Source organism: Anser anser (genome assembly GCF_964211835.1).
Source record: "Anser anser genome assembly, chromosome: 19".
In the NCBI taxonomy this organism is placed as follows: Eukaryota; Metazoa; Chordata; class Aves; order Anseriformes; family Anatidae; genus Anser; species Anser anser.
Genome location: NC_139740.1, coordinates 4,783,042 through 4,806,672, shown reverse-complemented (window position 1 = coordinate 4,806,672; position 23,631 = coordinate 4,783,042). Strand labels below are relative to the sequence as shown.

At 45.1% G+C, this 23,631-nt stretch overlaps 1 protein-coding gene across 2 annotated transcripts; it reads right to left on the bottom strand.

Moving 5' to 3' along the window:
* Nucleotides 1-1,028: 1,028 nt before the first annotated feature.
* Nucleotides 1,029-23,531, bottom strand: CFAP52 (cilia and flagella associated protein 52). Of its 2 annotated transcripts, none has more exons than XM_083804883.1 (14): nt 22,858-23,531; nt 20,867-21,066; nt 20,062-20,198; nt 19,325-19,453; nt 18,169-18,268; nt 17,589-17,702; nt 9,769-9,869; nt 8,899-9,069; nt 6,807-6,955; nt 6,039-6,184; nt 3,517-3,668; nt 2,783-2,885; nt 2,419-2,530; nt 1,029-1,619 (listed from the first exon to the last, which is right to left on the bottom strand). In XM_083804883.1, exons 2-14 carry the CDS (start codon nt 20,981-20,983, stop codon nt 1,444-1,446), a joined length of 1,707 nt encoding a protein of 568 aa, XP_083661009.1. In that variant the 5' UTR covers nt 20,984-21,066; nt 22,858-23,531; the 3' UTR covers nt 1,029-1,443. The 2 variants fall into 2 exon arrangements, with proteins under 2 accessions (XP_083661009.1, XP_083661008.1); XM_083804882.1 differs by lacking the exon at nt 22,858-23,531 and adding an exon at nt 22,537-22,828.
* Between the last annotated feature and the right edge of the window lie 100 nt (nt 23,532-23,631).

Sequence of the window (23,631 nt, the reverse complement as noted above, 5' to 3'; positions counted from 1 at the left end):
CAGAGAGGAGCTGCTCTTTGGGGCTGCCTGGTGAGCTCTCACGCATGGTTTCTGTTTTCATTGTCCTCCACAAGCACGAATGTTTTGCCTGTCCGTCCCACATTCCAGTGGTTTGATCCTGCCTTCCAAACCACAGTGAGCGCTGCTGCAGAGCTTGTAAAACCTGTCGGAGTGTTTATTGCTGCATAGCAGCGAGCCTTGAATCCGAAGAAAAAGAGGAAGGAATGACTTAATTCCTTTGCTCAAGACTCCGTTAATAACAGCAGAGATATTTCAACCAGAAGGAATATGACTTGCACGGTGTTTGATGGGCAACACGTGCAGATACCCCCAGAGCCGGTCTAAAAGGATGTGCTGTGAGCAGTAATCATTTTCAGTGGCATATAAAGAATAACAAGCGATCATCCCGTAAAATGCCTATCCCCTGTTACATACCAAAACAGCTCTACTACCAGTCCAGGTGTGACAGTATCTAAATGACACGGCCTTTAAATCATCAGCTTGGTTAACTGTCTCTAAGCGTTAACATTAGGAATACAACATTTTGCTACAATTTTAATTTATGACAGAATTCTCAGTGCCTGCAAGAGAAATATTTACTTCACTTGCATCACTTCACAGACTGGCTGCCTACGCTGATCTTTAAACAAACAGTATCTGGAGAGCTGTTGGCTATAATGCCAGACATGATACCAGATACTCATTCTCGGACAGAATACATATTTCATGCTATTTGGAGCCTGTTTGAAAAATTAGGGCAATGACTGGGAATGTGAATGTGACCAGCTGGAGACATCCAGGCATTTCTAGAAATGATTGCGCTCTCACTCTTGAGAATCAGGCCTCTGAACAGAGTTTTAGACTGGACACTGCAAATGAAGAAGCCCCAAAGACCTGGCATTCCTTTGAGAACATTGATTTAAAAGCTTGAGTCAAAAGAGCCTCCTAGTTAAACACTTGAGTTGGAGCTGAGGGCTTTCTCCTTAATCAAGACCCAACAAATTAAAATGAACACAGAAGACTGAATTTACACAACAAGTTATTCATTAAAGAAAAGGACAGAAGGGGGCAGGGAAGAACAAGAGAGAGGGCACACAAATGAGCAGTCATACAAGCAAGAATAGGCTAGGAGACTGCCAGGAAAGGTGGCAGTAACAAAACACCAGTGTTACAACAGCCGGGATGATTTTCAGAAGTGATGAATACTTCCACTCCAAACTAAGAGGAAGAGGAAATTCTTAGCCCCGCCGAAAAAAAAAAACAGACCTATTCATTCAGTGCTAAAAAGGACATCCGAAGGATCTGGTAAATTCATACCAGCGAGTAGAAAAATGGTTCTCTCCTCTAACAGTACAAATGCTTTAAAACAACCTTATCTGTAAGCAGAAAGGACCTTTAGGACGGGCCTAGGAAGAAGCAGCCCAGCAGCTCCTGTGCCAGCTGTTAGGGAAAGTCCGGGTATTTCCAGAGCAGGATGGCACCATCTGCACTCACACTCACGATGTACTTGTTCCCAGGGCAGATCTTGAGACGGGTGATGTTGCCGCTGTGGCCCACTCCAACATGAGTCACTGTACCCTCGTTGTAGTCCCACATTTTCACCAGATGGTCATCACCACCTGCAGCGGGCACAAAGGAAGAACAAACGATTACACAGAGTTCTGCTGCTTTTTGTTCCCAGCTGACAGGCAGGGGAATACTTTGGCATTCATTTAATTTAGGAAGGGTGGGATACACTGCCTCGAGCATTATGGCAGAGCCCACTTCTGCTCAGCTGAAGCAGAGTCAGCGGCCAGTAGAGGACTCAGGCCCTGCACCAGCAGCACCAGTAAGCTGTGGCCTGCAGTTGGTACCAGAGCTGAGGGCCTTCAAAAGGCTCTTAACCAACACTGGCTTGCTGGGTTAATCTAAAACCTGGTGCTGACACAAAGCCTTCTGTTTTCGCTACAGTCAATAAATACAGTACCACGGCTCCTCTACGCTAGCGCTAGGTTCCCAGAAGAGATGTCACAGCGGTGGGAAACGGGTGAGCCTGAGGCTGGATGGAGCCTGGAGCCACACACGCTTGCAAACTAACAGAGAGCCAAGCTCCTGGAGGAGGACACCTGAACAAATCATCCAAGTGCACCGTGAGCACGACGGAACGACATGAGGAGCAGGGCAAGGTGCAACCCTGTACTCGCCTGGGGACATCTGAACCTTGTCTTAATCTTTAAATTACACCCTGCAAGACTGAACCACAGCACCCTCCAAGTCTGAATCACAGCCTTTTCCAAAGTATTTTTCTTCAGTGATTCATTTTATTTTGCCTTTTAGCTGACCTTCCTTTTAGTTTTTTCTTTCTTTGCTGAGACCCTTGCCTTGCTCTTCCTGGTCTTAATATGGTCTCCTCTTTCCTAGTTTCATCCACCCACTTACCTGTGACAAAGTATGCCCCATCTGATGTGATGTCCATCCCATTGATGGAACCCGACAGCGAGCCTTCCAAATCTCTGATCGCAGAGCCATCAAACACTTCCCAGTATGCAATCTAGAGAGCAGACCAGAGATGAGAGCTCAGTTGTACATAAATAGCACAAAGATTTCAGTGCTGCCCTGCAACACAAACTTCTATCAAAGTATGGGAGCTCCTTCACAAGCCCCTGCTGGTATGGGAAGCCTTCCCTAGGTTGCATGGCCTGGCTTTATCAAGGCCTTGTGTGATTCTGGCTGTTTGAAATGTCTGTAACCAGACTTTGTGTTCTGGGATTACTGCCAACAGAATTCCTGGAGTTTTGCTTACCCTTCTGTCTGTCCCACTGGTGATTAGCTGGTACTCTTCAGGATGGTAACACACACATTTGAACAACGTGTTGGCTAGAATCATTTGTTTTCTTATAGAACGCCTGCAAAACACCCCAAAACAGGATAGAACAATAAGGCCAAAAATCAAATTTTGACTGCCTGAACTCTCTCCACCTATGCTATACATCAAATATCTCTTTCTACTTGGATACTTTCAGGTACTGGTCCAACTTCAGGATTTCATGAAGCCAATTTAGGCTCATTGGTTCTATTTCCTACCACAGCTGCCTTGTAGGACTTTTGATCTGCCATCACGCGAAAAAAAGATTTTTAGTCCAGAACGCTTTCTAGGTGCTACACACTATGCAAGAATATCGCTACCCCTACGACAGTACAGAAAATCTAGAGACCTGCAATAGATGGACCAGAGTCATACAATGCTGGAAAACAGAGCTAGCTGGAATCTTAGGAAATCAACTGCTCCGTCCCCTTGCCTGATACATGATTTGATAGAACTAAACAACTTGGGACCAAAGCTTGTCTAAACTTTTCTGAAAAGTTTCCAGTGTTGGAGCTTCTGCTTTTCCTGACTTGATTGTTCTTTCTAGTAATTTTCATTTTCTAAGGCTCTTTTTCCTCTTCTTCCTCACCACGTTGTGTCCCAAATAGGACACACTGACCCAACAGTGACCAGCGCTTTAAGCGTGTTGCAGTACTTCTCTGTCTCCTTACACAATGTCCCAGATGATGCACGTTCCATCGAGGCTGGCTGTGACACACTCTTGGTCATTCTTCTTAAGCTTAATGCAAGACACGGTAGATATGTGCTCCTTCAGAACTGCTTCCAGTTTGCGAGTTTTCTCACCAATTGCCCAGACCCTCACCTGAAAATCAGCAGCAAACATCAGCTCTTTAACTGCCTGGTTCTGAGCTCAGCAGGATGCCTAAGGCTTTCCTAAACTCTGCACTTCCCTTATAACTTGTATGGCAACTGAATCTCAATGGACTGTCGCCATTTTTCCATGAGTTACTCACGCAGCTGACTCATAAAATTGAGCTGGGTTCATAGAATCACAGAACGGCTGGGGGTGGGAGGGACCTTAAAGATCATCCAGTTCCAACCCCCTGCCATGGGCAGTGATGCCACCCTTTGGTCATCAGGTTGGCCAAGGCCCCATCCAGCCTGGCCTGGAACACCTCCAGGGATGGAGGTGTTCCCACAGTTTCTCTGGCCAACCTGTGCCAGTGCCTCACTACCCTTACAGTGAATAATTTCTTCCTAATGTGTAATCTAAATCTATCCTCTAGATAGATTCCTGAGAGCATAATCCACTTGGTTTGGGAATTCCTGACCATTAATCCTAAAATAATGTTTTGGCAAGCCCACACCCTCCCACGTTTCAGTGTACTTGTACCTCAATCAGGAATAAGCACCTAGTCCATGGTATATTTCTGGCAGTGCTTTAAAGATCAAAGAGCAAGGCTTCTGAAATCAAATTTTAAAAAGCTACCTGCTATTTGTGGTACTTATAATGCTAGTAAATACAAAACAGCTCTTTAAATCTTTGATGTGAGGTTATGTGGCTGAGAGCACCTCTTTTCCCAGAGAAGGTAAAGGCAGAAATCTTTCTGCTTTGAGGACTTGATTCTTCACACCTTGCATTTACTGTCCCACTAGTGCCAAGCTTCATGACATCAGCTTGAGTTTATGTTCCACTAAGGTCAAACGCTAGTGCAAATTTAGTAATTTAGACGCTGGGATCAAAAGCAGAGAGTGCTGACCTTCCATGTTTTCAAGCCTGACGCCGAGTTACCTATGGGATCTGGATGTCCGATTCCCGCTGGCTACATGACCAGAGCATCCAGACCCCTTAAGAAACCCTGAGTGTCACAGCTTTCAGATGATTGACTCTGACAGAACCATTAGCATTTCAGAACACCTCTTTGTGTTGTGAATGAATGCTGCAAGTGCTCCCCGCAGTTCTCATTTCTGCTTAACCGACCTTCTAGCTTTAATTCTGTCTCAGCTGTCTTTTTCAATTCAGAGATCAACTAACCGCAGCCCGTGCCATTCTGTGTGTTCAGACGGAATCTAGGTCTCCTATCTCCTGCATCCTCTAGCGCTAATCATCCAAGGTACTTAACTGTTCTTTTATTAGTGAAGGGTTGAAGTGGCTCATCATCTCTAATGTCTTTATGCTGTTAGACAAGGCAGTGCTGCTGCTACCACTCTACAGGAGAGCTGAGGCACAGAATGATTCTGAAAGATGGTTCATTGATTAGGATATTAGCCTGAGATTTGGAAGACCCAAGTTCAATGCCTCACTCTTCAAGACTTCGTGTGCAATCTTCAGCATGGCACACTGAACACTACCATCAGGGTACACAAACAAAGCAGAAGAGCAGTTAAATCTGTCAGGATACACTTAAATGTCTGGTTCTGAGTGCTTGCCAGACTGCACAGAGGAAGTCCAAAGGAAAATAAGAAACAAAATATAAACAAAAAAAAAAGTGTGTTTAAATTATTTAAAAATTAGGAAAAAATACAGGAGTGCCTCTTTTACAGATTGAAAGAGGCCACAACTAAATGAAGTGCACGGAGTAGCCAAAATACGTGGTATTAGTTTTGTATTGCTGGAAGAAAATTGTTGAAGTGCACAAGTATGATGCCTAAAACATGTTTCCTGATTTGTGTTATGTGCATTGGAACATTTTCACAAATCTATCAGAAGCCAAATTCTTAGTCTTCTACTAATATCACCACTGAAACCAGATATTACCAACCCAGAAAATTACTAAGTTACCCACAGACAACATAGTCATTGAAAGTGAATTTCATGCTATTAAATGAATTCATACAGGTCACATTGGACAGGACTAGGACTTCTAAAGTAATGACAGAAAGAAAATCTGTGTGAGAGCACAGTTAGACACAGGTTTGCAAACAATGACAAATGCAGATAAGCCAAATATAGGGGAAGAGACTTGAACAAAAAGGAGGATTAAGAGCATGTTCTACATCAGAAGGATTTTCCAAGACTGACATGCCAGAAGAAAACGGGGCATTGTTTCATATTATACCCTCTGAGAACAAGAGATCTGCATATATCAAAGGCTAATATTTTCAGACTCAGTCCTCTGCTCAAGTGGAAGCTAAGAATAGCTCGCTCTCTGACTAAGCAGTTACAGACAATTTTCCCAGGCCCTACGATGAGAGCACAAAGCTGCTCTGGGTTTTTAAAGCAAAATATTACCTGCCCTTCACCTCCTCCACTAACGATCCTTTTACAGTCATTTGTAGCAGCAATTGCTGTCACTCCCAAACTATGGGCATTGTTAATCACATACATTAGCCGTCCAGTCTCTGGCATGAAGGCACGGATTTTCCCATCGTTCCAAGCTGATGAATATAAAGAAACAGATTATCCAGGCGCAGAGACTTTCCTCAAGCTATTGTTTCTCTATCTGGTCCAAATGAACCCTTTTCTTATTAACCTCCTTTATACTATACAGTCCCACATAAACTATTAAAAATTAATTCCTTTTTGGTTCTGGCTGTAGGCAAACTGGTTTTGTAATAGTGGAGGGACAGTACAGCATGGCTGCTCTAGAGCTGTGGTAGGTCCTGTGTAGGCAACTTGCACATGGCAATGGCCAGCAAATTTACATGAAAATTGTTCTACGTACATCATAGATTAATCTGTTCCATACGCCAGGGTTAATATTTTAGAATGAGGTCTTTTGAGTAAGACTGAACTGAGTTCTGAATTGCTGGAACTCACATCCCAGGCAAGGTTTCAAAATCTCGCCTTCACATAACACCATAACTGCAGCCCCAAGGTACCCGGGGGCTGGGAGCAGAGTCCGTTGGACCAACTGCAAGCAAAGGGGCCTGCGGGTCACAGCAACGAACTGGAACTATTCCCAGGTTAAACCTTTCTTCATTCTAATACACCGATGACATTTATTAGATTTGGCAGCACTTACGGACTGGATTTACATGGGCCTGGGCTGCCTGGTACCTGAAATGATGCTCTTGCCATCCTTCATGAACTCTATGGCGTAGCAGGTCATGTTGGGGATGACGATCCGCAGCAGCTCCCTGTTTTCTGGGGTGTGCCACACACGAATGTCATTTTTGGAGCAGGTGGCAAACAAGTCAGAAGTTCCCCTGGGGAATTCAGAGAGAAGAGCTAACGAGAGGAGGCATACAGCAAAAAGCTTCCGTCTCAGATCCTAAACCATCCTTTAAAGCTCATCTGTTTCTAACGTACAGCTGTAATCTTTTCAATAGGGATCACCATGGTTAAGACTGAAAGACCTTTATTACAAACAACTCCCCTGGTTTGGTTTCTGTGCAAAGATTAATTTTAAGGAACAGGTATATTAAACTAAAATAACTCTTCCTGCTTTAGGTGAAGTTTATTTCCCATATTCAATCTCTAGAAATCTTCTATTGTTGCACATAATAGAGAGAAAAGTGAGTGCAGAGGTGCTGACTGCCGAGGTTTAACATCAGGGACTAACAACAGCCGCGTATTATAAGGATGTCAGTTTTGATCTTGCTTACTGGATGGTTCCTATTCAACACTGCTGAAGGCAATAGAGAAAATGGTAGAAGCCTGTTCATAATATACTTGGTATACACGTGTGAATAAAAAAGACCTTCTGCAATGTTACAAAAGCTATGGGACTGAATACTTTGAAATAAGCTCTTAAAGTATATCAATAAACAAGCAAACAAAAGGAGACATGAGGGTATGTTTTTATACCACCACCACCACTTTCTGCAGGATGAGATTAACCCTATCCGGCAGAAAATGATACATTCATTACGCAGGAGGACAACCAAACCACGTATCCCCTGGATATGACAGAGTGAAATCTAGAGAGGTGCCACATCCTTTTGCTCAACATCACCATCAACACCCGGAAAGACAAACCAGTACAGGCGAAACTGGCCCAAAAAAAGCGTAGCCTCTTCCAAGCCAAGCTTGTGCAGGTGCTTTATATAAAGCAGAACAATGTCAGCAGTTCAAGTGTTCTGAAATAAGCCAGAACAGGGAAGTTAAGCCTGTATTTCCAAGTCAGTGATATGCGCTGTTCGAGAGCAGTTAACATGTAAGAAGTTTAAAATATGCATGTAAGGATGTAGCCCTGTAGCCCTTACAATCATCCCTAAATCCAGCTCACCGAAATACCTCTGTGATGCAGATGGGCAAGGTGGGTATATTAGCGTCAGATTACTCCAAAGCTCCAAATGATTTACTCATTAAATTGGAAGGATATGGATTTTTCAGGCTGGTGACAAGCAGGGAGGAGGGCATCTTGCACTCCCTGTTAATACCCTGCACACTTTGTTGTATCCCGATACGATTTGATACTTTGTGCTGCGTCAAGAAGCAATGCAACAACAACATGCCAAATATCAAAACTTCCTTCAGGATCAAACTGCCATTCTCTGTCGGGGGAGGAAACAATGGATCCCTTGTTTTTCATAAGAACATCATGATTCTACTGTACAGAAAGGGGGGATGTTTGCTGTCTGTTCACGAGACAAATGCAGACAGAAGACACACCACAAGCCTATAATTTAATATAACATGCCATATTGTCAAATGTGAAATTCTAAGTGAGGCTGAGACCCAAAAAGCCTCTTTGAACAGCTACGTTAGTCAGGTATCAGCTGATGTTCCAGGTGGGTAGAAAAGCAGACGTCTCTACAAACTCTAGCAGCAAAAGGACATACAAAAGCAGATTTTCAAGATTCACACTAATGGCAGACTAACATTGCCCAGGTCTCACAGCACCAACCATAGGAGAAAGGGGGGAGTTTGCCACCACTGCTGTTACCCCAAAATAAATAATTACAGTCTTTTTATTTAGAATTCTTCCTGTAGATCGATTATTTTTCCAATTCTCAAACAGAACTGCTGCCCTTCTTAAGCAGTCGCTCACTGTCACGCTTGTATTTCACTGGTAGGTGCCAACACTGCCCGTATAAATCACCCCCTCTGGATGTTAATAGTCTCTGGGTTCCTGATCATTGAAAGGTGTTACATGGGTATCCTGGCTTCCTCACCAGCCAAAAGCATCCCAGTCAGTTATACTCACACAGGAAAAACGATGTCGTGAACGGCTTCGTTATGACAGGCAGCAATCAGCTCCTCTTTAAAGGCGGTGTAGTTAATTCGATACATCTGGCACATGTTTGTCCCCACAAAGAACTGGTGCCCCTGGCCTCTGCACGTCAGGGAAGTGACACCACCTTGAACTTGAATCCTCCTGTTAAGAGAAAGCAAAATCTATTCTTGCTTAAGTGCAATTAAATATCCCATATTCAAGAATATTTCCATACACTTTAGATCTTTTGGGAACACTTTAAGTTGTACAAAGCTAAACTTTCAGAACTGCACCCCTAAGCTGGCTATTCGAATGATGCAAAATGACTGTCTGCAAGCCCAGTTTCCAAATCACCTACTGAAGAGTGAAGCTTGCAACTTCCTATTCTGTATGCAGAAAAAAGCCTTGCAAGGACTCCAGCACTTTGAGACATGCCTGCAAAATTAGCGAGAGCACTCCTTTACAGTCCCATGTCCTCCAACAAACACTTCTTAAATGGCAAATATTAATCTTCCTCAGGCGGTGTAAAACATAATTTGACTGACTTCAGCAGACCTGTCTCAGTTTACACCAATTTGGGATCTGAATCCTAATGCCCCAAAGGAAACAACGGCCATTTAAAATGAACTATGAGTAGGGCAATGTACTTTTATGCAGAAGCATACAGTAATTTTCAATCTGCTTCAAAATTCATTATGCTAGAACCATACTGTCTATTTTAACAACATCTATTTTATCTACAGGATTGAAAAACTGATTTATTTGGATTATGCCATGCCATAGAAGTGACTAGTTCTTGCACCCTGAGCCTTAGGGGGAAGCATCACCTCTACCCTCTGACTCTTCCACCTACAAACTCACTTCATTGCTTTGTAGTTTGACCCTTTACAGAGAGCCACGATCCCTTCTCCAGTGCCGACTATTAAATCTCCTGTCTTCAGCAAAAGCAAAGCTGTGATTCCCTAGGAGAAAACAGGATTAAAACACAATTGGATGGAAGAAGAGTATCTGTATCGACACAGCCATGCTGAATAGCACAGCGGTGTGTTTAGTGTGCTCCCCGTGGTGGTGCTCATGCCACTCAAATGTGCCTTTATCAGTAGTCTTTGAGTGACCTGAGCTAAAAGCGGTTCTCTAGAGGGAAAAGGAAGAAAAGAGTTATTAATTACAGGCATATATGAACATCTACGATACAAGTGTTTAAAGAGCAAGTAGATAGCAGCAACACGAACCCCTCAGCGCAGCTGGGACCCCGTATGAGCCTACGCATCCTTACCTTGTTCCAGCAAGCACTAACACATTTCGCATCAGTGCCTCCACTTTGCCTTCCACTGGTTCTTTATCTATCAGATGTGAAAACAACAGAAGATAAAACTCAGCCGAAGCATCCTTTCTTAAGACTGCTTTTAGGACAGATCCTCTCTGTCCCCTCTCTGTCTGAAGTATCCAATCCCATCTCCTGCATGCTACTAATAAAACAGACTTGTCACAGAAAAGCTTTGGAAATTAGTCAGCCCATCAGCACAGGTTTCTGCTCTTTACTAAGATGAGTAAACCAACAGGAGATGAACCATTAGGAAAAGCAGAAATGCTTTTCAGCGGCTAAAGTAGAAGACCACAGCCAGAAGAAAATCAATCCTCAGCCTCGCTACAAAATTTCCAGAATTAGAAAAGTCAGTCTCTGCTTCCGTTCTGCTGCCTGTCAAGTAATGGTAGTCTGCTGTATACAAGACAACAGATGAATTCTTGAAAATCTCTGACACGCCAGAATAGGCTGCAAGAGGAGTGAAACTACTTCTGCGGGGGTCAAATCGCTCAGAACATTCCCACTAGCTTGGGGGAGCAAATGCATGATGGAAATGGAAAAAAAAGAAAAAAAAAATGACAGAAAACAAAGGAGCTTTATGCCGTCAAAACTGGGACTGAAAACTAAGTTTTATCACAAAGCAAACGTGTACGAGAGGCACTTCCACTCTCACCAAGAGAGCAGGAAACCATTGCCACCGATTGTTCCGGATCAGGCCAGCTCCAGGCTCCGGTGACGTGGGGGGATTCTGCTCTGCACGCCACGATGAGTTGTGATATCAACTCCAACAGCACTTGCCGTGACCTAAGATTAGAAGCTCTATCGCCAGCTGTTGTGATAGTACCAGCAGTTTCACAATATCACAATTTTTTTCCTTTAAGCCCTAGCTCATAGAGCCATTCTGTGAAAATTTCTGCTTGGGGTTTCTGGGATTTCTGGGGGTTTCTTATTCTGCTGGAAAAAAAGAATTGTAGCACTCAGTGTTGTGAAAGCACAGAGCGAATTGTCAAAGCAGAATAACCAACAGGTAAATCAGAATAATTCTGCTGTCATTCTCCAGGGAGAAATCACTGTCACGTGCCTGACCTGTGATTTTTGAACAAGCACAGGTGTCAGCATTTTATGATAAAGTTTGAAATCAAAGCAGCAGCATCCAGAATTCCTGTTCTTTTCAAGCATTAATCTGGCATAGCCCTGTCAATTTCCAAAATTAAACACTTGAGGAGTGTTTAAAAGAATGAAGGCCAGAAAGCATTAATTTTCTCTGTTGTGGAAAGGACTGAAGCTCTAAGAAAGGTGACAGAGGGAGCTGAGAGAGAAGAAAACAGAATTGATATTTGAGCTATTCAGAGGTGGATGCTATTAGAAAGGATGCTGCAAAAGCCACAAAGTCTGCTGAATTTGGAAAAATTTCTTTGGTTTAGTTATCCAACCAAACAAAAGCAGCTCATTTTTTTTTTTTTAAATTCTTGCTCATACTTTTTGGAGAAAAAAACAAACAAACAAAAAACATAACTACCTAGAATTGATTCATTCCATTCTGTGTAGCATCACCATGTTTATTTTTGTTTGTTTTGTTTTGGTTTTGTCCAGCAGCTCAGCAGTAATAACACAACTGAGTGAAGTGTTTCCGGCCATTTGGCTCTTTGCACTTAGGGGCCCCTGGTAGCTGGCGTTCCAGGCAGCCTTGCACCTGCCTGCGCTGCGGGTTAAGGACTACTTAACCTTAGGATCAAATAAACACGGATTGCAGGGAAAAAAATAATGAGAAATAATCTTCTGATTTATGATCTAATCTCACTGTATTTCTTCATTAGTCTATCTCCACCAGTAGCATATCCCGGTCTCCTGTAATATCAGGAATAAGCACGGAATAACGCCGCACCCACAGAGGATTTGATGCCATGCTAGCACAACACCACCAGGCCGGAAGCTAGGTTTCATGCAAATATTCTTAGCAAAGCCATGAGAAGAAAGGGTTTTTTTTTTTTTTTTTTAATTAAAAAATATGATCTACAATCAGAACTGTTTCTTAACAGTGTTTTGCAAAATTTCCTACGAGGTGTTGGCAGCATTTTACGAGTCCCTTGTTATCACAGGCTTGTCAACTTTCTTCTGATCTACTATTTCACTTTTTTTTTTCCTGGTAGAGACTGCCATCTCAGATGACCCGTGGGTTTAGCATTATGGCAGGTGGCAGAACTAGAAATCAAGCCTATGACAATATAGTTTACCTGATTACAGTTCCCTGCTATTTGCTAATAAATTAGGGTTTTTACACTGTTTTGAGTTTTTCAAGGCATTGTCTTCAGTTCTTCCAATCTGTGAGGGGAGCAGATATACTTAAGGAAAAAAAAAAGAAAGAAACACCTTGAATTGGCCAGGATGCATTGCTGGCCAGAGTTTGCTTTCGACCTGAATTTAATAATTGTGCTTCTTCCTTGTCCAGTCTGTTCTTTGATTCACCACGAACAAGCAGCTCTGTGAGCTGCACTTGTTATTCATGGAGTCAGGCAGTTCTTAATAATGATGCGATGAATGCTCTGTGTTATGATACTAACAGTCCTTCTGTAGATGAAATGCAGAGGTTAACGTAGGAGGTTAAAAATATCACCATTCATTATTTACTTCTTATAAAAAGAAACCACTGCTTTGAAGAGCGATTATAAATAAAGATATCGGCACAAATCCAGCTTTCCCCTTCCTGTCTCATCCCTGCAGGGATTCTTGCTCTTTGTCCCGTTCTGATCTCTTGCAAAGTTCTCCAGTGCCCTATGAGCTCTTCCAGCACACCTCGTTTAAATATTTTGTTTACAATGCAAAACACCCTACTAATTCTGAACATCCATCTGCAGTGGTACATCCCGCTTTGCATCTGAATGGCTGCCTTGTAGCTCCTCAAGCCTGCGATGGGAATAAAATTAATTTTGCTGTTCACTCCAGTATTTATAGACATCACAGAAACGCACTTAGCTTCATTTAGATGGCAAACAAGTTGCTTCACACTAGCGAAGTGCCACTCCTCTTCAAAACAGAAACAAAGAAATCTTCAGATCACGTCTGTATAATAAACACATTCTTATTTATCGAAAGACAAAGTTCCTCTAAGGTCGACCAAAGCTGTTTTCAATAAACAACTTCTCCTCACCCAGGCAGTATCAGTAGTCATCTAAATTTCTCTAAAGTCATGCTTGTCATGGGGTCGCCACAGATTCCAGGCGCAGAGTTTCGTGGTACGCCACTGGCTCGCAATTCCCTGGTATGACTGAGGAACGAGGCTTGCAGAGATACAAGATAAGCCATGAACATGCGTCTTTTCAGACAGAATGCAGCGAAGTGCTGAGGACGGCTCCACAGGGGGAGGCAGGGCAGCTCACGCCTGCAGGGAGCAGGGGGACACGCGGTCGGGAGGGTCCATGCCCATCCCAGGTGACAAGGTGCTCTGGGGCAGCCGTGCCTTGCTCCAAGGGGCAGGGCTCACTCCTGAGACGAGCAATGCGGCAGCTTTGCTTCGTACTGCGAGGGAAGTAAGATTTTTTTGGTACAAGAAGTACTACATGCCACAGATAAAGATACAAAAGATGCCTCGTGAAATACGCACAGCTCTGCAAAAAAACACCCATCACGTCTCCTAGGGTTAGCAACATGATGTACTAAATTTTGTAAAAACAAGGATGCATATACTTTTGTTTTGATAAACGCTGCGTTTTTTACTTAAAAAAAATACCTGCAAAATACTCTTCTAGTATTGAAGTATGTGCTACAATTGGAAACCTCTGTCATAAAACATTAGATTCTATTTCTGTTCCGAGGGACTTGCTGACAGCCTAGTGACAACATATTATTTGTGTACAGGGATGTGCATCGGGTGGGTGGAGGGGGAATCGCAGTACAAAGCTAGAAAGGGAGAACTGGAGAGTGTGAGACTGGATCTGAGAGCAGCTGGAGATAAAAAGGCACCAGCACATTCTCACAGACTGCAACAATACAGATTTGCACAGACTGCGATGAATGTCCCATTTCAGGCATACAGAAACTGCATCGGTGAGAGTCAGGGAAGAGAGCAGAAGGAAATGATCATTTTGAGCAACAGGGCAAAGGAGGAGATTGGATGGAAATAGCAAATAGCCTCTCCGACGTGAATGTCTCCCTGCCTCTCCCTCCTCCCAGAACAACCAGTGGTACTCTTAAGTAGCTGTCACTACTTAACACTAAGAAAACAACATTTAAGTCACATTACTGCCTACCAGCTACGGTCTCATCCACAAGGCTGGCAGAGAGCTGTGACACCCCCGTCTGGAACTTCTCCCTAGCACCTGGTCAGTCTCTCGCACAGCGAGAGGTCCCCTTTTTCTTCAGCTTTGCACTCTCAGAAGCAGTGCCAGCTGAAGGCAGTGATGCTCCAAAGCTCCTCACGGCCTGGATGGGACTGTGGTCTGGCCTTGAGTCTCTACTTTTCACTGAGGCCCTAGGCTCTCCTTCAACTCCCAAATTGCACGGCATTGTGCTAATGACCCTATTTGATCACTTCTTTAGCGATGGTCTCAAAAGCATGTTTTCTGTGAAGGCTTGTTTCAAACACACTTGGCGCCTTTCCCTCACTGCAGAAGGCAAGGGAGGTCAGGACCTCGTGTGGCTTCAGCCAGGTGCTCCAGGGAAGGCACATGTAATGCCAGACACAGGAGTCAAGAGCACGCCAGCATTTAAAAGAGGAGGGGATATTCAATCTTCAAGACTTCAGCATAAAAAAATGCAGAGATCAGCCAGGACATGGGTCCCATGTGGATGCAAGACACTGCAGGATGACTGCTGGAGGACGATCGTAGCAGCATATAGTACAGGTACACCCACAAGAGTTCTTATGCACATTAGAAATCATAAGTCTCCTGATTATTTATCCGGAAAGCAAAATATGCACATTCTTGTCACCTAATATGTACACAGAATGAAACTACTTACATACAATGCGAGTGAGAAAACCAAATATAATAACTTCTCCAACCTTCTAGAATAGATAGATAAATATTGAAATATATTTTTAAAAACTCAGTGGCTCCAAGTTATCCCAGAGATGTGGGCATGCATTTGTAACGCAAGAAACACTGCACTGTACATGGGCATGGATGTGGTTTGTATGCACGTGTGTTGGTACAGGCGAAGTTCAGGAGATTTGGAAAAACGAGTCCAGAGTAGCTTTTTCTTTGGGGCTTACTGATGAATTTTTCTCACAGTTTTTGTCAATCCTGTGTTTGCTCTCAAATAATAATGTCTGCTTCTTTCTAGGACAATTTCCCCATAGCATCCATAGCAGTACTTCCAGTACTTCCATCTGTATTGCTTCCCTCACTGCTCACTGATTTTCGTGGTTTCTAATAGAATCACAAAATACATTCAACCTTACGCAAGAAGATTTTTCAGGGAAGTGTTTGAATTTTTTAAGTGTTTGAATTTTCCAGGTATTACCCCCTCCCCGGCTATAAACCAAGAAGCTCAAAGAAGTCATTTAACAGCAACAAATAAAGAGAAATCAAGAGCAAGTGTTCTAGCTGTTCCTGTTTGTTTATGATTACAGCTCCCTGCAAGCAGAAGTCTCGAACAATGGAAGGCCAAAAGCTCCTCGTTCAGCAGACATTCCCGTCTGGGGATCGTTACACTAAGACCCACGAGTCCCGATTACAGACAAACAAAACTACTTTAAAGGAGCTTTGAGGTTAGGAAGATGAGCACTCAGAAGCTAAAGTAACAGAACCAGTGCGCACTGCTCAACCTTGTTTTGTCCCACTTGTGCATAAGCATTATAATAAACTCTTTAATTATATCATCTAGACTATCTTTTTCAGTAATACCTCTGCATCATCAGCAGGGAAGCTGGAGCTACTAGAGACATCACTCAGGATGGGTATAATGTAATAACGTGATGAGAGAACACACATTTTTGTAATGAACAAAAAAACCCAACAGATCACGTCTTGACTGAAAAGCCTTAATGTGATCCGGAAGAACTAAATTCTATGTAATGGCCACCGCCAGAATTCTTGTGATGCTGAGCAAGTCGTTTAACAGATTTTTCCAAGCAGTATTTAATTGTCTGCTCCTCAGGTGCCAACACAGACTCTGGGGACTGACTTCCAAAAGTATGGGTCACTGAAATCTGTGAATAAGGTCAACTGGACCTATGTCTGAACACATAAAAAAGCTACGCAATATCAAATACTATGGGAAAAGGGTAGGGATCAAGCCTCTCAAAAGGGGTGCCAAAAATAAGCAATTTTTGTGCTTTAATTTCTGTGTGCTTTAGTGCAAGATTAGTGCCACAGAAATCTCACCAAAGCCTAGCAGGACCCACCAAATCTCACTACTCTGATCCCACGAAAGCTAACTATTCAAACCTAGTTTTGAAGTCAGCACCCAGTAAGGCAAGCCTGAGGTATATATTATCCTCACTGCTTACTGCTTTCAAGTTTTGGATTCTTGGTTATTAACTAAATGCCACGACCAGGCGAGTCCCCTGAGCAGACCAGCACCACAGGACCACAGGGCAGCTTGGTGCTGGGAGGAACCGCTGGAGCTCGTCCAGCCCAGCCCTCCCCTGCTCAAAGCAGGGTCAACGGCAGCACTAAGAACTGGAACTAAAAAATACAGAGAAAGAACAAATTCTGTTCTATAGATCCTTACACAAGCCACTGACAGCCCTGGAACACTCAGCTCTGCCACACAATTTCATCTCTGAAATTAGGGGGGGTAACTGAAACCAAGCTATGTTGTCAGACCCAGCAAAAACGAGACAGATTTTTCTTGTGAATTTTCGCTGTACTTCCAACACAAAGAAGCAAGCTGCCTCTTTCAGTTGAGCTCTTAGCAGTTTATGAGGCCCTGCTGTAAATAATACCTGCCAAAAATTACCCTGCTGCAGGTGTTTTTTCAGCTGAATCCATTCTTGATCCGCTCTTAACCTACAGGCAATTCTGCTGGCACAAATGGGGGGACGATAAACTGCAGTAATAGCACAGTGTGCACCTATGATCTCAGGAGTCTTTAGTTTCATTACAGGAACCACATAAACAAGGCACAGCCTATTCTTTTCCCCTCTCATCTTTCATCTCTTCAGTTTGGCTTTATTCTGGTCCTTGCTCCCTTCCAGCTGTGAATCCTCATTTTGCTCCCGTTCTGGTTTCTCAAAGACTTGTGGTATTCTCTTCCCAGTGCTCCAACCTGAACAGCCACCGTGTCACACACATCCACACCACTTGTCCTCCCTGATGCAGGTTAGTTTGTGAATCAGCTTTGTAATGATTCTCCAGGAGGTTGCCCTAATTTCCGTCACCAATAAAGAGGAGGATAAGGAAAAAATTCAAGTCACAGAGCTGTTACTCACCAAGCTAAACTTCTCTTTGGGCCCATACTCAGTCATCAGCTTGTTGTTTGTGTTCATTTTCAGGATATCACCACTCGATGTGCCAGCGTAAAAATAGTTATCGTCATCTGCTATCTACACGAAAGTGTTAAAAAAAGACAACGCAGTCCAGATACTGAGCCATTTGTCCCAGCCCTAGCACTGTACTGCATAAATAGCTTTATTAAAGTGCATTGCCAGGATTTACTCTAAGGGCATATAGCCAGTGCTTTTAGCCCAACGCGCACAAAGATCCATAACACCACTCAATGTACAGTGTTTTCCAATCAAATCTAAGTAATACTTTGAAGAAAAAGTAGAATTCTCTGGGTGCTAAAACCTCTGACTAAAATACACGCTGCTTCTTTTCAGAAGCATCCAAAACACTTTTCCCAGGATAAAGAAACGATGGGAAACCACCTGCCATGAGCCAACATTTAGCAACTTCATTGCCATCCTGTAGTTAGAGTTGGCATTTTTAGCATTGCTAGAAAAGCTCAGGGTCTTTTCTAGTCTGTTGAGAGTTACTTAATTCAGCCAAATTATATTGGCTGAACCTCACCTTAAGACTTGTGATCACCCTTCTCAGTTGCCCCGTCTGGCATTCAGTTGGTCGGATTTTTCTGTTTGGTAGATCCAGTTCCCACACTCGAATGGTCCCACTGCAAGAAAGTACATAGCAGGATCAAATCCATACTTGGTACTGAACTCAGAAATATCCCAGTTCTTTCACTACTAGAAGAATGAAAGAGTCTTTATGAGGTCATATTATCATGAATTTTTTATAAGGAGGAAAAAGAACAGAATCAGAGAGGCCAGGAATAAGTCTTTATCTTTTCTGCTGTCACTTATGGTAACTTTTTTCCAGATGAATCAAAAATCTCAAAGGTTCAGCAGAAATATACACTAGGATTATGGGAGGGTACGTAACAACCTAGACACTTAATTCCCCAAAGAGATAATGCACCGTGGGAATCCTGTTTCTTAGAACAGGAAATGAGCAATACAGGACACTTTCAACTATTTTCTAGCACAGTCTGATTGACAACAAGGAACCAACAGAGCATCTTCACGCATAGTCACCCTTACGTTTTACAAAGTGTTAAAAATGCAAAGACCAGCATTTATAAGTGTGACTGCAGCCAAAACCATGTAAGCTGTTCCCTGATTTAAAGGGAGCTGCAGCTCCTCAGCAGGTTTAAGTGTCAGGCTAGATATACGGGGGCTGTCTCGAACCCATGTGAAATGTACCTTTTTGGATCAACTTTCGTTACAAGCCAGGGACCGATTGTACATTACATCTGTGGAGGATAGGAGATGATCCAACTACTTGCAAGATACCATTGTTTCTGCACTAATGAGGCACTGTTCAGAGCCGCTCACTGACTGCTATTCTTATACAAGCCCTGGGAACTAAATATTTTAAGCATTGCAAGGGGAATACTGAATACAAAATCCTGCTATCAGGAACAGAAGTGGCGCGTGCTAGTCCCTGTGTGCTGCTTTGAAAACAGACTCTTACGTACAGAACAGGCAGAAACGCTTTAAAAGGCAAGCTGATGGATATTCATGTGTCCATTCAGGAAAAAAAAAAAAAAAACAAAAGCATGAGCACACTATTGTTTAACTTTCCTTGTATTTAAGTAAAGACCCTTTGTAAAAGGAGAGAAGTCTCTGGGTTCTTTTCCTCCTAAGAGTTCTTGTAAATAAAACCTTACTTTCCAGCAGTAACAAACATCTCGTCTCTGCATCCAGAACACTCGATGATGGTTGTATTGCCCGCGCTCCGGGCCGAGGCAGGGCTCCCGCAGACAGCCTCTCTAGTTAGGATGTTCCACACAACCACGCTGCAAAGGAAGGAGGGGTTTTAAATAGCTTTGCTTTTTAATGTTACTTAAAAACTTACCAAAAAAGCAAGAATAAACTTGCTTTCCTGCAGTCTGTTCCCACAAGGATAAGCAATAAAAGTCACCTCACAGATATTTTATTTGAGAAAAGCCTTAAGACAAACACATGGAATTGCAGCTTACATCCCTTGTTCCTGAAGTAGGGATATGTATTTGCGGTATTCCTCCTGCTGAGCAAGACTCAAATTATATCTTAAGTAGAATCTGATTTAAAATAACTTTTTATTCCACTTTTAATTCTTCAGGACAGTATGTTAGATCAGCTAACAGTGCAGTTGACATATCTCTGGGTGACAAAACAACTTCAGAATTAGCTGCTCCCCTTGTTTTCCCCTGCCCTGCACTCTAGGGTACCAATCCAGCTTCCATCAGACAGGATGGGATGCTGAATGCTTCCATCAGACAGAACGGGATGCTCTAAAGAAAGATGTCAAGAAGGGGAAAGCATTGGATTGCCAGAAGAGGGAGGACTGAGTACTCCCTAAGCAGCCTTCCTCAACGCCATACAAGTGGTCAGGATTTATGCATCAAGAAGGGGAAATCCTTACCTGCCATCGTCCTGGCCTCCCAGTGACACAAGATAAAGGTCGTTTGGAGAGAACGCTAGTCCTTCGATTTTACCCTTATGAAGGGACAGCCGAGCAAGTAACTCCTTCTTCCAAAAATTCCACAAAATGATGTCTGCCTGCAGTCCAAAGCAGAAGAGGTCAAAGTCAGAGCATCAGCTGTAACACGCTGAAGTGCTCTGGCAGGGAGGGAACTTTTGTTAGAAGCAGCCCAGCTGAAGGGTAGCTTCTTTCCAGCCCAGTGTGGTATGGTAGAAATATGCTTCAGACCAAGTGCTGCACAGAACGTTATTCCAGCTTACCAATTTAGTTGCTCTGTTTCATTTCAGGATCAAAATTTACTGATTACACTGGAAGAGTATTTGACTTAGATTTTAAAATACTGAAAACCCTAATACTTGATTCCTTCCTACTGCCTCAGAATCTTTTCAAATGGGCACTAAAAAATTAAACCATAAGAATTTTGAATATAACATCATTTATTAATTAATGTCTAATGGGATTTAGGCTGGCAGATGTCCACAACATTTTTGATAAAAAGAATTGGGACTAAGAAATCTCTCAGTCTAGTTACCCTGATCCTAGGGGAAATGCTTAATGCTCCACCAAAATATAAAGGCACACACAGCAACAGAGTAGCCACGACTCCCTGTTCTCTGCAGTGTCCTCCCACTACGGGCATCTGTTTTCTAATAAAATTTAAAATAAGCAAGCGTTCCCACTGCTTGGCAGGCCAACTCCATGCTTCTGGTCAATATTACATAGTTAAACATTGAGCGTTACCCACCTTGAAGCCCATGAAGGTGACTTGTCCAGAGGCCACGAACGTACCGCTCCTCGAGACAACGATGCAGGAGACGTTGTTGGTGTGGCCGTGCAAGAACACCTGCTTCTTGCTGGCCATGTCTTGAATAACCACGGTACATCCCAGCGGGTAGAGAAGGTGCTCCTTGTTGGGGTGGCAGATCAGGCCAAATGGGATATGACCTACAAGAGCAAGGAAGTGAAAGAAACACTGACTACCACCAGTCTGGGATTTCAGGCTAATTCAACACCTCCACGCTGGTGGACTTCCTGATTTCGCTTCCCAAGAGAAACTCTTATTGCTGAAGGTTTACTTCACAAGGAAGGCAAAAACAGGAGGCTTCCAGTTCCCACCCAAAGCCATCCAACAGAACAATCCTCTATACAATTCAAGGGTCACCTTTACAAATTTTGGGCTCTGCTTCCTACTGATAACGGGAGATATAACCGTCCCCAAGGTCTGAGCCCTTCATCACAGCAGGTTCTCCAGGAGCACCTGCTGACTTATAAAGGCCACATCACCAGTTCACAGTGCCCTGACCTGCCTCAGTTAGCTGCACGTTTCCCAGGAAGCCAGGCAGCTGGTGAGGACCCGTTACTGACCCCATCACCGAGTCATGGGGTTGTTTATGGCTGTGTTTTGTGCAACCTGATTTGGCTTTATTTTGAAATGAAGCTCCTTTCATTCTGGTAAGTTGGGTAACTGGAAATAAATAGTGGATCCTGCAGTTCAGTCAGACCTTGCCTATTCTGCAATCCTTCTCTCTGAACTCTTGCCCCGCTGTCAGGGATGCTGTGAGCGGCTCCGCTCTTGGCCAGGTGCAGGGCACCCCACACACCCACTGCCCCGGGCCTGGCTCCATCACCATGGCCCTGTAGCCCAGCCAAGACCCATGGTGGCCCCCACTGCACCACAGGGTGCCCTAAACCTGCCCACTTGCATCCCAAACCCCTCACCTGCCCCACAGTGTGCTGTCTGCCCCTAAACCTGCCTGCACCGTGTCCCATGGACCCCCAGGTGTCCTATGTAACGCCCCACATTCCCTCAGGTGCCCTATGGCCCCCCAGTTGTCCCCACTGTGCCCCATAGCCCCTCAGCTGCCCCCGTGGCTCCTTATAGCCCCTCCAGTTGTCCCCGTGTTACACCATAAGCCCCCCAGTTAGCCCAACGGTGCCCCACAGCCCCTCCAGTTGTCCCCACAGTGCCCCATAGCCTCCCCGGCTGCCCCCATAGTTCCCTATAGCCCCTCCAGTTACCTCACAGTGCCCCACAGCCCCTCCAATTGTCTCCACCGTGTCGCATAGCCCCACCAGCTGCCCCCCTAATTCCCTATAGCCCATGCAGTTGTCCCGATGGCGCCCCATAAGCCCCAATTGCCCCCATAGTTTCCTAAAGCCCCTCCAGTGTCCCCACAGTGCCCCACAGCCCCTCCAGCTGCCCCTATAGCTCCCCATAGCCCCTCAAGTTGCCCCCACGGTGCCCCATAGCCCCCCCAACTGCCCCCATAGTTCCCTATCGCCCCTCCAGCTGCCCCCATAGCTCCCCATAGCCCCTCCGGTTGCCCCCACGGTGCCCCCCCAGCCGCCCCCACACTTCCCCCAGCCCCCCGGCTGCCCCCCGGGCGCCCCGCAGCCCGCAGGCGGCCCCGGTACCGTTGAAGCCGATGGCCGCCCGCAGCTCCAGCCCCGCCGCCTCCCTGCCCTCGGGCGCCGCCATCGCCTCACGCCGGAGCCGCGGCCGCCATGGCAACGGCGCCGGGCAGGGCCGGGCAGGGCAGGGCCGGGCCCCGCAGGGGGGATCCAGGGCCCTCGGGTGGATCCCGGGTCCTCGGGGGGATCCCGGGTCCTCGGGGGGATCCCGGCCCCACGGGCAGCCGCTCCCCACACGCAGCAGCACGGAGCCCCAGCCGTCGTGCTCCCTCCCTCTCCCCATTTTCACCCCCCAGTGCCCGTGCTGGCCCTGGGTGCTGTTACCTCCAGGGTTCAGTCGCTTGGGAGCCCAAGCCGTGAGTGGCGCGGCAATCACAGAATCACAGCATGATCCTGAGAGATCAAACCACCGAGATCAGCTGGTCCAACCCCCTGCTCAAGCAGGGTCACCCAGAGCACCTTACACAGGATGGCACCCAGGTGGGTTCTGAGTATCTCCGGAGAAGGAGACTGCACAGCCTCTGTGGGCAGCCTGTTCCAGTGCTCCGTCACCCGAACTGTAAAGAAGTGTCCCCTCGTACAGCGATGAAATGGCCCTAATGAATTAAACCATCTTCAGCACAAATGTGTGCAGGACTTTTCCCCGTCGCGGCCACGCCGAGCCGCACCAACCCAGCCAAACAAGTGGGTGTTTCTGGAGCTCTGCGCTTGGGCGTGTGGTGCTGGGGGACCCGGCAGGGCCCCAGGTTCCTGCGGCAGTCCACCATCTTCCCAGGAACTGCCATGGACCCAGGCGGCGGGACAGGGCCCGGCGAGGCGAGGAGCAGGGTCCCGCTGCCTGCGGGCCGGGGCCGCCCTGTTGAGGCTGCGGGCCAAAGCGAAGCCATGCCGCAGCACCGGTTGTCCTTCGTGGTGCCGCTTGTCCGTCTCCTTGTTTCTCTTGGGCCACCAAAGAGCCATCAGAGAGCAGCAGTTTGGTCTCTGCTGACCTTACTGCAGTCAAGTGACAGCACAACACAGATGAAAGACCTCTTTATATCCCATTACAAGTCCCCTGAGCTTCCAGGCCCCTCTGCTCTCTCTGCATGTTCTTTCTTT

Excerpts from the sequence above, each read along its gene's own strand:
- CFAP52 (XM_083804882.1), bottom strand. The coding sequence starts at position 22,816 with ATGGGGAGAGGGAGGGAGCACGACGGCTGGGGCTCCGTGCTGCTGCGT. Across the intron at positions 21,067-22,536 it reads GGCGGCCATCGGCTTCAACG|GTCATATCCCATTTGGCCTG; the intron begins GTACCGGGGCCG and ends TTGCTCTTGTAG. Across the intron at positions 20,199-20,866 it reads TCACCTTCATGGGCTTCAAG|GCAGACATCATTTTGTGGAA; the intron begins GTGGGTAACGCT and ends TTTGGACTGCAG.